Genomic DNA, 13635 nt, shown 5'->3' with positions numbered 1-13635 from the left:
AAAGTTAAGATCGAAAATGTTGGAAGTGTTTTCATTGTTTTTGTTTTGTTTTGTCAATTTAATGTTTTATGTAGTGTTCTTGTTTTTGTTTTTGTATGTTAAAATTTTCTTTTTTCTTTTGTAATTTCCAAAATCTTAATAAATATTATTTTTTAAAAAAGGAAGGAAGGAAGGAAATTTAAAAAAAGGAGTCTCAAAGTGGCTAACATTCTCCTTTCCCTTCCTCCCCCACAACAAACACTCTGTGAGGTGAGTGGGGCTGAGAGACTTCAGAGAAGTGTGACTGGCCCAAGGTCACCCAGCAGCTGCATGTGGAGGAGCAGAGACGCGAACCCAGTTCCCCAGATTACGAGACTACTGCTCTTAACCACTACACCACACTGGCTCTCTAGGTGTGGCTGGACTTCAACTCCCATCATCCCTTGCTCTTGGGAGTTGTGTTCCATCAACATCTGGAAGGCCAAATGGGATATATGGAGAGGGCACAGAGATTGGAGTCGCCAGACTCATCTGAAAGCCCCGTTCCCAAACCAGAAGCCAATTGGTGATTTGCGGGCGCTTGGTGATGAGAAAGGCACTCTGTGCATGCTCAAGGGCACAGTGATGGTGGTGACGATTTCACACCCACCCACACTGAGTCTGGCTCCGAGTCCTGCCCTCCCTCTGAGATGCATCAAGTTCCGGGTGGAAAGCTCAAATTCAGAGAAGAGGAGAACTTCTCAGACACTCATGTGCCCAGGTCACGGCGGAGCTTGAGGATTTCCAGCAACAGTTTCTCTTTCTCCAGAAGGATCTTTTCCTTCTGCAGCTGGAGGGTCTCCTTCTGCAGTTCTAGAACCTCGGTTTGCAGCTGGCTCTGCCTCGCCAAAAGCTCTCTGGATGGGCCTCTGGTTGGCATGCTGCAACCCTTCTGGCCAGGATGCAAATCTTCAGCTGCAAGCAAATAGAAGCCCAAGAAAAAGAGGGTTAAAGCAGAGAGCCAGGGCAACCTGTCTGAAACGCCAGCAAGGCAAAACTTAGACAGAACTTCAACTAAGCCCATCTGCACTCCCATACTTAAAGGTAAAGGGACTCCTGACCATTAGGTCCAGTCGTGGCTGACTCCAGGGTTGCGGCGCTCATCTCACTTTATTGGCCGAGGGAGCCGGCGTACAACTTCGGGGTCATGTGGCCAGCATGACTAAACCTCTTCTGGCGGATCAGAGCAGCGCACAGAAACGGCGTTTACCTTCCCGCCAGAGCGGTACCTATTTATCTACTTGCACCTTGACATGCTTTCGAACTGCTAGGTTGGCAGGAGCAGGGACCGAGCAATGGGAGCTCACCCCGTTGCGGGGATTCGAACCGCCAACATTCTGATCGGCAAGTCCTAGGCTCTGTGGTTTAACCCACAGCGCCACCCGTGTCCCCGCTCCCATACTTACTCTATATATAATTGCTTGCTTCACTTACAGATCATGGATCCCCCCCCCCATGCAGGTGTCCTATCACTCATGATCACACTGCATCATGGGTTTTATAGTCGCAAGCCAGCACATACATACTTCCAGCATATGCAACCTTAGAACTACAGAACCCGCTGTACATTAAACAGTTTTTTAAAAAGTTCCCTCATTTGACACCGCATACTAAACACTTAGCCACAAAGTTCACCAGGGCTGCATTCACACAGCAGTGTATTCAATCTCCTGATGCATGTCAGTCACTCGTTTTCAGGCTATTTGATTCCACAAAGAATCTGTGGGCAGCCTATTTCACCTGGAAAATATTGGGGGTCAAGTAGCAAGTCTTGGGGCATGCAACACTTTCCTGCTGTTTTGACAGGGGAATCGTGGGTGTGGGGGAAAATACATTTGAAAACAAGACAGGAGCACTAGTATTATAATCAGGAATACAAACACAATATTCCCGACCTCTGAAAGCACCCTCAGTGGGCCAGTCATCATTTCTCAGCTGATCCTACCTTACAGGGCTGTTTGTGAGGAAAAAATGAAAACGGAGAATCTTGTAGGTTACCTTTGGTTCTCTGAAGAAAAGGTGGACTATAATTGCATTCATTAAAATACAGTGGTACCTTGGGTTACATACGCTTCAGGTTACAGACTCCGCTAACCCAGAAATAGTGCTTCAGGTTAAGAACTTTGCTTCAGGATAAGAACAGAAATTGTGCTCTGGCGGCGCAGCAGCAGCAGGAGGCCCCATTAGCTAAAGTGGTGCTTCAGAACAGTGGTGCTTTAAGAACAGTTTCAGGTTAAGAACGGACCTCCGGAACAAACTAAGTACTTAACCCGAGGTACCACTGTAGAGTGTCAAACCTTGGGCTCTCTACCCTTATCTGTCTGGCCCAGCCTTCCTCAAACTCGGCCCTCCAGATGTTTTGAGACTACAATTACCATCACCCCTGACCACTGGACCTGCTAGCTAGGGATCATGGGAGTCGTAGGCCAAAAACATCTCGAGAGCCCAGTTTGAGGAAGCCTGGTCTGGCCTTTGGAATTCTCCCCAGGCCACACCCCTCTCCCCAGGCCACACCCCCACTGACAGGCCACACCTCTCACTGGCCCTGCTTCAAGCTACAACCGCATGACTGTGTCACTGGACTGATAATGCTTCTTGCATTTAGCAGTTGGTTAGAGCATGGTGCTGATAATCAAAGAATCAAATAGTACCTCAGGTTAAGAACTTTTCTTCAGGGTGAGAACAGAAATCGTGCGGTGGCAGCGAGAGGCCCCATTAGCTAAAGTGGTACCTCAGGTTAAGAACAGTTTCAGGTTAAGAACGGACCTCCGGAACAAATTAACCAAGGTACCACTGTATCTGACTTTTAGAGGACATCTGAAGGCAGCCCTGTTTAGGGATTGTGACGTTACCATATATGAGAGAGTGCTGGAGGGGAAATAGTTAAATAGGTTGCACCAACAGGACCCAGAGGGGTGGAGTCAGTGGGTCTATAAAGGAGTTCTGAGAGGAGTTCTGGGGGTTAGTTCGTTGGGAGTTGTGGGTGGGTAGTTGGTTGGTTTGAGTGGGTTGGCTGGTTGGGAAAGGCAGTTGGTAATAGAGAGGCAGTTAGGGCAGTTGGTCCTTGACTGTGGGGTGGTAGCAGAGATAGAGAGAGGAACATAAGACTAAGAAAGTAAAGAGGAACACTGTTTGGAATGCTGTAATAGTTTTGTTTTAAGGCTGAAATAAAATGCACTCTTCTTTATGAACTGAAAAGCTGACTGAGACTGAAGTGATTTTACCAGGGAGGACCTGGTTGGTGGCAGCGGATTAGTGGTGTACGGGTCAATAGTCTGTGAGACGACTGGGGGCTCCGTACGAACGCCACAGGGATGTTTTTAATGTTTGATGTTTTATCATGTTTTTTATATTCTGTTGGGAGCCGCCCAGAGTGGCTGGGGAAACCCAGCCAGATGGGTGGGGTATAAATAATATATTATTATTATTATTATTATTATTATTATTATTATTATTATTATTATTGTTGTTGTTGTTGTTGTTGTTGTTGTTGTTGTTGTTGTTATTATTATTATTAGTGGCTGAAACATTTTATTATTATTATTATTAATCACAGAATCATAGGACTGCAGACTTGGAAGAAACCCTGAGGATCATCTGATCCAACTCCGTGCAATGCAGGAATTATGCAGCTGTCTCATACGGGGATTGAACCTGCAACCTTGGCGTTATCTGCCACGCTCCAACCAACTGCGCTATCCACGCATATCACGTCAAGGTTGCAGGCCACCTGCATATTTCCTGCATTGCAGGGGGTTGGACTAGATGACCGTGGGGGTCCCTTTCCACTCTGCAGTTCTACAATTCTACACTTGAACAGAGGACTGACAGGGGTTTGCGTGTGTGTGCAGAAACCAGAGGTCAATTTTACATGCATTCCTTTGCCCACTTCTGCACCTGGCGCGGCCCACCGTGGGCTTGGCCTCCTCCCTATGGTGCTGGAGGAGACTCTTGAGAGTCCCATGGACTGCAAGAAGATCAAACCTCTCCATTTTGAAGGAAATCAGCCCTGAGTGCTCACTGGATGGACAGATCGTGAAGCTGAGGCTCCAAGACTTTGGCCACCTAGAAAAGACCCTGGAAAAGACCCTGATGTTGGGAAAGATGGAGGGCACAAGGAGAAGGGCAAGACAGAGGACGAGATGGTTGGGCAGTGTTCTTGAAGCTACCAGCATGAGTTTGACCAAACTGCGGGAGGCAGTGGAAGACAGGAGTGCCTGGTGTGCTCTGGTCCAGGGGGTCACGAAGAGTCGGACACGACTAAATGACTAAACAACAACAATTATTGTACTTGTGTTTTAGTTCTGCTATACAATCATGGCACTTCGGTTCCTAACGGGGACACCAATTAAAATGCAGCCTGACAGTTTAGAGAAATGAACCTCAGATGTGCTGTGCCCATGCAAGGATAAACCTACCACTAATTCCCATCTTGGCAGATGCAAGGGACTTGAAGCATCATTGCAGCCCCTTCTATTAACCTCTCAACAGTGAATCCCTGTCTCCTTCCCATCAACCCGAATCCCTTTATCTGCTGCTTTGGCAACTGCTGGCACAGTAGTGTGTTGCACAACCATCTCAAGTCCTATAGAGTCGTACCTTGGAAGTCGAACGGAATCCGTTCTGGAAGTCCATTTGACTTCCAAAACATTCGGAAACCAAAGTATGGCTTCTGATCAATTGGAAGCCCCGTTGGACATTCGGCTTCCAAAAAACGTTCGCAAACTAGAACACTCCTGGGTTTTGGCATTCAGGAGCTAAAAAACAGGAGTGCCTGGCGTGCTCTGGTCCAGGGGGTCACGAAGAGTCGGACATGACTAAACGACTAAACAGCAGCAAACCCTGTAACAAACAGACAAGCATTTCAACCTGAGTTGGGTAGAGATCCTCACCGTGATCATCGAGGGCGGAGGTGGTGCCTTTGGCACCGGAACTCCCAATGCCACTGCTTTGAATCAAGGGGCTGCAGACTGTTCCCAGACAAGGACATTCCTGCTGGGGGCTGAGAGAGCACTCAAGCTTACATGACAAAGGGAAGTCTGATGGGCAGGTACTAGGTTCTGGCATTCTACAAACGCTGGACCGCCCGGATTCCCCCCTTTGGGGCAAAAGCATCCTGGGGATTTGTGCACAGTGCAGCTGGTCTGAGTGATGATAGTAGCTCAACGGGACCCCCTTGCAGGGCTCCGCCGACGTCTCTTCCCTTCTCTCTCGAGTGCCCTCTGCACGTTCGACGTTGTCCCCGGACTGCGAAAGGCTGGCAAAGTTCTGCCTTGCTAAATCTGCCTGCGGCAATCCCCCGTTGGCTTTGGGGTTTCCGGGAGCCTCAATCCGGCAAGGCTGCCGGTAGTGGCTGTCGCTGCAGAGATACGACAGGCAAGGGGAGCCTGAGAGCACCTTGGCGTGGCTTGTCGGCAACGTGTCTCGTCTGGGGCTGCCCGGAGACTCAGCTCTCAAGTCAGGACCGTAAAGCAACGGTCTGGGGAGCGCGGGGTCCGTTTTATCGAGGAGAGCGACGATATTGCGGAAGAGGCGTTCCCGGGGCTGCTTCTGCAGCAGAGGGTGCTTCTCCACGCTTAGACCCTTGCGGGCGTCCACCACCATGTTTTTCCACTTCTTGAGGATCTCTTGTGGCGTGCGCTGAATGAGAGGATTCAGAGAGTTGACGGCCGCGGCGATCTCCTCCCAGGCCCGTTGGCGGGTAGCCGTGTTGCTGTAGCGGCCGCTCTTCGGGATCAGGATGTCCTTGCGGAGAGCAAATCCTTCCAGGATCAGGAACTTCTCCTCATCAGAAAACTTGATCCTCTTCGCCTTGGCGGTTGCCATGTTGGCTCCTGCAGTTCAAAAGACAAGCAGAATCGTGGTTCAGTGGTACCTCGGGTTAAGAACTTAATTCGTTCTGGAGGTCCGTTCTTAACCTGAAACTGTTCTTAACCTAAAGCACCACTTTAGCTAATGGGGCCTCCTGCTGCTGCCGGAGCACGATTTGTGTTCTCATTCTGAGGTAAAGTTCTTAACCTGAGGTACTATTTCTGGGTTAGCAGAGTCTGTAACCTGAAGTGTCTGTAACCTGAGGTACCACTGTATGTTGAAAATAGCCTGCACAGAGAGAGTGTGGGCCAAGGAGTGTGAGCCAAGGAGGTAAAGATAAAAAGGTGTAGGAACCCTGGATGGTTACATAAGTCCAGTCAAAGGTGACTCTAGGGTTGCGGCGCTCATCTCGCTTTGAGGCCGAGGGAGCCAGCGTTTGTCCACAGACAGCTTTCCGGGACATGTGGCCAGCAGGACGAAACTGCTTCTGGTGCAACGGAACACTGTGACGGAAACCAGAGTGCACGGAAATGCCGTTTACCTTCCCGCCACAACGGTACTTATTTATCTACTTGCACTGGCATGCTTTTGAACTGCTAGGTTGGCAGGAGCTGGGACAGAGAAATGGTAGCTCACCCCGTCGCGGGGATTTGAACTGCCAACCTTCCGATCAGCAAGCACAAGAGGCTCAGTGATTTAGACCACAGCACCACCTGCATCCCTAGGAGCCAAGGAATAAAGAGGTGGGCCCAGCATTCAGATAGTACGTTTCCTAGCACAATTCAAAGTGTTGTTGCTGACCTTTAAAGCCCTAAATGGCCTTCGTCCAGTATATCTGAAGGAGCGTCTCCATCCCCATTGTTCTACCCGGACACTGAGGTCCAGCACCGAGGGCCTTCTGGCAGTTCCCTCACTGCGAGAAGCAAGCCAAGTTACAGGCAACCAGGCAGAGGGCTTTCTCAGTAGTGGCGCCCTCCCTGTGGAACACCCTCCCACCAGATGTCAAAGAGAACAACAACTACCAGACTTTTAGAAGACATCTGAAGGCAGCCCTGTTTAGGGAAGCTTTTAATGTTTAATAGGTTATTGTATTTTAGTGTTTTGTTGGAAGCCGCCCAGAGTGGCTGGGGAAGCCCAGCCAGATGGGCGGGGTATAAATAATAAATTATTATTATTATTATTATTATTATTATTAATCCTATTGCAACAGGGCAGAGCTCAAATTAACCTGGGTGTTTCAACCGAACCTCAAGTCAAGTCTCTTCCCCAAGTAGAATTCGAAGGCAGATTATACAGTACAGGCAGAGCACACAAAGAGCCATAAAACATCAAAACAGTCTCACAACATAAAGCATCCGTCTTACATGCATAAAAACACAAAACGGTTACAGGTCATGGGGTTAAAAAACATGCACGGCGTCTTTCTGCTTTCAGCTTCCCCATCTTGAGGTGACCAGAAATGCTCAGACCATTTGCCCAATTTAGGTATTGGATGTCCCACGTTACCATGGCAACTTAGCCCATGATCAGTCTTTACTGAGGTTTCTTCCATCTACCTTTCAGGAAGCTTCGGGGATTTCTGATTAACACCCTGGTTGCTAACTCTGGAGAGACTTAAGAATAACATCTTTGAAGCTATTTGGGCCATCTGTTTATGCATTCCCAGGGATAGATAAAATCTCTTGTTTATTGGGCTAGAGAGCAAAGGGTTGTAAATTGGAGGCTCACAAGATTCTGGCACAGAAAGAAAACCTTTTCTCAGATCATTCCACCTAAGAGGTTAAATGCAATTAAAACAACACATTAAAACGTTCAAATCACAATATGCACCTGGGGTCTCTAATTCTTATATCAGTCTTTAGCCTAAGTTCAGTGTAATGCTCAATATTGCTTAATTCTCCATTCTATGCCCCACTTTATTTGGTATGATTTTACGACACGTGCTGCTTTACTTGTTTTAAGTTGTTCTTTTCTTTACTGTTATTTTATGTTGTGAATCAGACACAACTAAACAACAACAACATAGCAAGGAAGGAAAGCCTGCAACTTACCGGCTCCCCTGCCTGCCGAGTTTCGTGGCTCTCGCGTCTCCTTCGTCCTCATCACACGCTCCAAAGCGAAGAACAAGGGGCGTTGCGTGTCTCTGTGTTGTGTGTAGAACCAAACACGCATACGCGCGCACACACACACACACACACACACACACACCCTACCCGCTTCTCTTCTGACCACTTCCTACCAACCCCAACTTCTGGAGCTAAAGGCAGCGCCCCCTGAGCATGTGCAAAGTGCTGGTGCCACCGATGGCGAGGATGCAGGAGGGGGACCCCGTTCCGGTCGTTTTTGATAGCAAAAGCAATGATAGCCACAAACCATACAAATAATAATAACACAGAGGGGGGGGGGAGGGAGGAGGGAGAGGAAATGGCTCCGGAGAAAGCCACGCGGTATTTCCCTTAGATTTTCTCGCTCGATGGTATTTCCTCTCCCACCTTTTTGGTCCGAGAAGGGCGAGGAGGCGGCGGAGGAGAGAGGCGGCTCCAAGCGCAGGAGCGCGCAAGGCTTCGCCCGTGCGCCATCGGAGCGCAGTGCGGACGCAGCAGCCCAGATCCGCCTTTGGGACTCCTTCTGCAAAGGGGGCAGGCAAGTGGGGGTCCGGGTTAACCCTCCGCTGCTCAAGGCACGGGGTCGTCACCGCCTGGACGACGACGTGGAGAACTGACCTCAGCCAACTCGCTGGAGCCTTAAAAAATAAAGTGTCTAGCATTTACTCAAGAGTAGACCCATCGGGGCGCATGCAACTCAACTCTGCTCACTGTAGAATCACTGAAAGGAATGAAACTTTTGTTTATTTTGCATTTATGCCCCATTTTTTTTTTTTTTTTTTACACCAAGGAGGCATTTAATCCCCCAACAACCCGGTAATCCCTGTTTTCTTCCTTCTATGGTTTGGTGTTCTTTTTTTAAATTAAGGCTATTTATTTATTATTATTTTTGTATATTGCTGTTCATAAAGATATCAGTTTGCAACAGCCATATGGCATGTAAAACCTGTTAAAGGGAAAGGGAAAGGTACCCCTGCCCTCACAGGCCAGTCGTGTCCGACTCTAGGGTTGCATGCTCATCTCGCTCAAGAGGCTGTGAGCCGGCGCCGTCTGAAGACACTTCTGGGTCACGTGGCCAGCGTGACGAAGCTGCTCTGGCGAGCCAGCACCAGCGCAGCACACAGAAACGCCGTTTACCTTCCCGCTATAAAGCGGTACCTATTTATCTACTTGCACTTGGGGGTGCTTTCGAACTGCTAGGTGGGCAGGAGCTGGGACCGAACGACGGGAGCTCACCCTGCCGCGGGGATTCGAACTGCTGACCATGTGATCAGCAAGTCCTAGGCACTGAGGTTTTACCCACAGCGCCACCTGCGTCACCTAGTTATTTAGTTACTAAATTTATACGCTGCCCTTTGTCAGAGGATCACAGGGTGGTTTATGATATAAGGTCACAAAAATAGGTACTGTAGTAGGAAAAAATAATAAACCTCCCCCCCACCCCAACCCCAGTTTAAAAGGCCATAGATGGTTTAGTCAGCTGAAGCCTGGAAGAAGAGGAATGCTTTTGCCTGGCACCTAAAGAGATGTAATGAAGGCACCAGGTGAGCCTCCCAGGGAAGCACATTCCACAAACAGGGAGCCACCGCAGAAAAGGCCATGTTCTTGTTTTGCCACCCATTGGAGGCACACGGAGAAGGGCCTCAGATTATGATCACAGGCTCTGGGTAAGTTTATATGGGGAGTGGCGGTCCTTGAAGTATTACAGTCCTGAGCTGTTTTATTTATTTCTCTTATTTTATTAAATTCATATACCGCCCGTCATCCGAAGATCTCAGGGTGGTTCACAATGTTAAGGCTTTATAGGTCAAAACCATCACTTTTAATGGGTCCTGGAAACTGATTGGAAGCCGGTACAGTTGGGTCGGGATTGGTGTCAAACTGTCTTGCCCCAGTGAGCAACCTGGTTCCTTAATTCTGCACCAACTGGGGGTTGGGCTAGATGCCCCTTGAGGTCCCTTCCGTCTTCTACAGTTCTACGGTAACACACTGCAGTAATTTAACCTAGGTAAAGGGATAGGCATTAGAGCCCTGCCCCATTGAATGCCAGGATAGGACAGGGCAGGTAAAGGTAAAGGGACCCCTGACCATTAGGTCCAGTTGCGGACGACTCTGGGGTTGTGGTGCTCATCTCACTTTACTGGCCGAGGGAGCCGGTGTATAGCTCCTGGGTCATGTGGCCAGCATGACTAAGCCGCTTCTGGAGAACCAGAGCAGCGCACGGAAATGCCATTTACCTTCCTTAATTCTGCACCAACTGGGGGTTGGGCTAGATGCCCCTTGAGGTCCCTTCCGTCTTCTACAGTTCTACGGTAACACACTGCAGTAATTTAACCTAGGTAAAAGTAAAGGGACCCCTGACCATTAGGTCCAGTCGTGACTGACTCTGGGGTTGCGAGCTCATCTCGCTCTATAGGCCGAGGGAGCCGGCATTTGTCCGCAGACAGCTTCCGGGTCATGTGGCCAGCATGACTAAGCCGCTTCTGGCAAACCAGAGCGGCGCACGGAAATGTCGTTTACCTTCCCGCCGGAGCGGTACCTATTTATCTACTTGCACTTTGACGTGCTTTCGAACTGCTAGGTTGGCAGGAGCAGGGACCGAACAACGGGAGCTCACCCCGTCGCAGGGATTCGAACTGCCAACCTTTTGATTGGCAAGCCCTAGGCTCTGTGGTTGTCAGGCTAACCCTGACCACCAGCTGAAACTGATGGAAGGCACTCTGAGCCTCAAATGACAGCAAAGGATCCAGTACAGTAGTACTGTACCTCTGGTTACGTACTTAATTCGTTCCGGAGGTCCGTTCTTCACCTGAAACTGTTCTTAACCTGAAGCACCACTTTAGCTAATGGGGCCTCCTGCTGCTGCCGTGCTGCCGGAGCATGATTTCTGTTCTCAACCTGAAGCAAAGTTCTTAACCTGAAGCACTATTTCTGGCTTAGCGGAGTATGTAACCTGAAGTGTATGTAACCTGAGGTACCACTGTACTTGCAAGCTACGTGACCCGTCAAGAGCAGGCAACCTCCCATCCATCTGGTCTAGGGAACCACCCACTAGCAGTGCTTCAGTCTTATCTGGAATGAGCTTCAGTTTGTTGGCTAAATAATCCAGTCCATTATCAAGGCAAGACACCGGTCTAGCACTTCCACTGCCTTACCTGCAGATGCAAAGGAAAAGTAGAGCTCTGTGTGTCATCACCATATTGCTGACAAGGTGCCCCAAAGCTCCGGATGACCCCACTCTGCGGTTTCATGTATATGTTGAACGGCACGGGGAATAAAGTCGAACCTTGAGGAACCGCACATTTAAGGCTCCATGGGGCCGAAGAGCACTCCCCAAGCATCGCCCTCTAGAAACGGCCATCCAAGTAGGACTGGAACCACTGTAAAGCAGTGCCACCCATCCAGTAATAAGCATATGAAAATGGAAAACCAGCTGTTATGGAAAGGTGTGTTCCGAATTGCCTGCAGAAGTCTGACGGAATAGTATTTTTTTCTAGCAGGCATTTAAAAGGTGAAACAGAAGGCTCCTGATGAATCTCCGTTGGCAGAGTATTCCACAAGATGGACTCCATATCTTTGTGAATTTTTCACAGATTAATAATAATAATAATAATAATAATTTATTATTTATACCCAGCCACTCTAGGTGACTCCCAACAGAATATTAAAAAACATGATCAAACATCAAACATTAAGAACTTCCCTGAACAGGGCTGCCTTCAGATGTCTTCTAAAAGTCAGATAGTTGTTTATTTCCTTGACATCTGATGGGAGGGCATTCCACAGGGTGGGTGCCACTACCGAGAAGGCCCTCTGCTTGGTTCCCTGTAACCTCACTTCTCGCAGTGAGGGAACCGCCTCGGAGCTGGACTTCAGTGAGCAATGGGGGTAGAGATGCTCCTTCAGGTATACTGGGCCGAGGCCGTTTAGGTCTTTAAAGGTCAGCACCAACACTTCGAATTCTCCTTGGAAACGTACTGGGAGCCAATAAGTCATGATGACTATGTCAATGTCTCTATTCTTAACTGACTGAAAACCAAACACACACACACACACACACACACACACACACATCAATTCACAGGAATTAACAACATTCACGTTCGTTCTTTCCTTTTAAAAATCCCACTCTATTAAAATGAGAAAATGTGGTACAAGCTCGTTTTGTCCATATTCCGCTTGACAAGTTTATTTTCCTCAGCCCTCTAGCGGGACCTTGAGCTCCTTAGAACAAGAGCAAAGAAGCCTTGAAAACGGATGCAGTAAAATGCAGCCAGCTGTGAAAAAAACCTGAGCTGCATTCCCAGTAAAAATCTACCCCACAGTAGTGCAGACTATTCAATTGCAGACTGTCCTTCTTACCCTGAAAGCACAACGTTTACCTGGGGTGGAGGGGAGAAGGGGGAAGCCAACACTGTTAAGGGCAGGGAAGAAGAAACTTTTGCCCACCCCCAGATGTTGCTGAACTACAACTCCCATCACGCCTGGCCATTGGTCATGCTTGCTGGGGCTGGAGTTGTAGTTCATCAATACATCTGGAGCACCAACAGTTCTTGCTACCTGTAGCAGAGGATCGCTAGGCACTGGCATGATTCCACCCACTAATGCTACTGATTGGCCTCAACAGGAAGAGCCATAGAGACTTCCTGTCTGTTGCGTGGTCTTTCCTGGCTTGACTTCCCACCTCTTGCCCAATAGCTTCTTATAGCTGAGCTCTGACATGCAAGCCTTTCATCTTGAGTGTTATGTACTGAAATTCTCACCCTGGGCCAGCAGGGGGATACTGTAGATAGTTTTCACTCAGGTCCACATATGCAAATGAGGGATTGAAAGTGACGTTCAGTGATTGGGTAGTTACAGAAAGTGGTTACAGTTGCGTTGTAGTGGAGCTCTATATAAGCAGGCTGGCTGAACCCTTCAGTTCTGTTCTGGCCTGTGAATAAACAAGAGCTGTTTGAAGAATCGCTGTGTCGTCTGATATGTTCACCCACAACCTAACACTGAGAAACCTCCAAAACATCTTTAGGTGGAAGGAAAGATATTCCATTTGGTCCTGGCCATTTGTAAGCAACCTGCATCAACGGAAATTTAGATTTTGGACCAGCAAGTCCCTCTATTCTGTGTAAGAGAATGCAATGGTGATCTCCCAAGTAGCAGCCTCTTTCTCCTTTATGGTTTTTGTTAAAAAAAAGCCCTTGGTGAGTCACGAAAGAAATAAATCAGAATGAGTCTTGCCCTGTCTCTAAGTTGATTGCCAGAGTCATTCCATGTTGAGTCAGCAGCTTCTGAGTAGACAAAGCCACACATCTCAGCTTCTGGGCAGTGAAGTCAATCCCTTCGACGTTGGGTTGACTCGTCTGTTCCAGGACCTCCAGCATGCTTGCCACAAGGACAGCCTTGACCAGCAGCGCTGCGATGGCAACGTGGACTTTGGGACAACCCAGAGCCTTCAGGTGCAGAGAAGCGCTGTCAGCTGAAAAACACAGGAGACATGTTTGAGCGCTGAGGCCAGCCCTTCCCCAACTGAATGCCCTCAAGACATTTGGGATGGCAATTCCCAGTGATGATGATGATGATAATAATAATTATTATTATTATTTATACCCCGCTCATCTGGCTGGGTTTCCTCAGCCACTCTGGGCGGCTCCCAACAGAATACAATCATACCTTGGGTTAAATGTGCTTCAGGTTGAGCATTTTC

General features: G+C 48.5%; 2 protein-coding genes across 3 annotated transcripts in view; both read right to left on the bottom strand.

The window, feature by feature from the left end:
• Positions 1 to 229: 229 nt before the first annotated feature.
• LOC310834082 (uncharacterized protein) lies at positions 230 to 8689 on the bottom strand. The gene is made up of 3 exons (XM_083717437.1): positions 7881 to 8689; positions 4911 to 5852; positions 230 to 933 (listed from the first exon to the last, which is right to left on the bottom strand). Exons 1-3 carry the CDS (start codon positions 7999 to 8001, stop codon positions 728 to 730), a joined length of 1269 nt encoding a protein of 422 aa, XP_083573563.1. The 5' UTR covers positions 8002 to 8689; the 3' UTR covers positions 230 to 727.
• Positions 8690 to 12096: 3407 nt separating this feature from the next.
• Positions 12097 to 13635, bottom strand: part of LOC310833850 (tRNA (32-2'-O)-methyltransferase regulator THADA-like) — a 60649-nt gene continuing 59110 nt past the window's right edge. For both annotated transcript variants that reach the window (XR_014558964.1, XM_083716819.1), the window contains exon 31: positions 12097 to 13407. Coding sequence is in view for 1 of the 2 variants with exons in the window: in XM_083716819.1 (XP_083572945.1) it covers positions 13154 to 13407 (254 nt within the window). In the remaining variant the exon portion in view is untranslated. The remainder of the gene's footprint in view (positions 13408 to 13635) is intronic.

Source organism: Podarcis gaigeae (assembly GCF_964106915.1).
Source record: "Podarcis gaigeae genome assembly, chromosome: 16".
In the NCBI taxonomy this organism is placed as follows: Eukaryota; Metazoa; Chordata; class Lepidosauria; order Squamata; family Lacertidae; genus Podarcis; species Podarcis gaigeae.
This window is presented reverse-complemented; position numbering and strand designations above follow the sequence as displayed.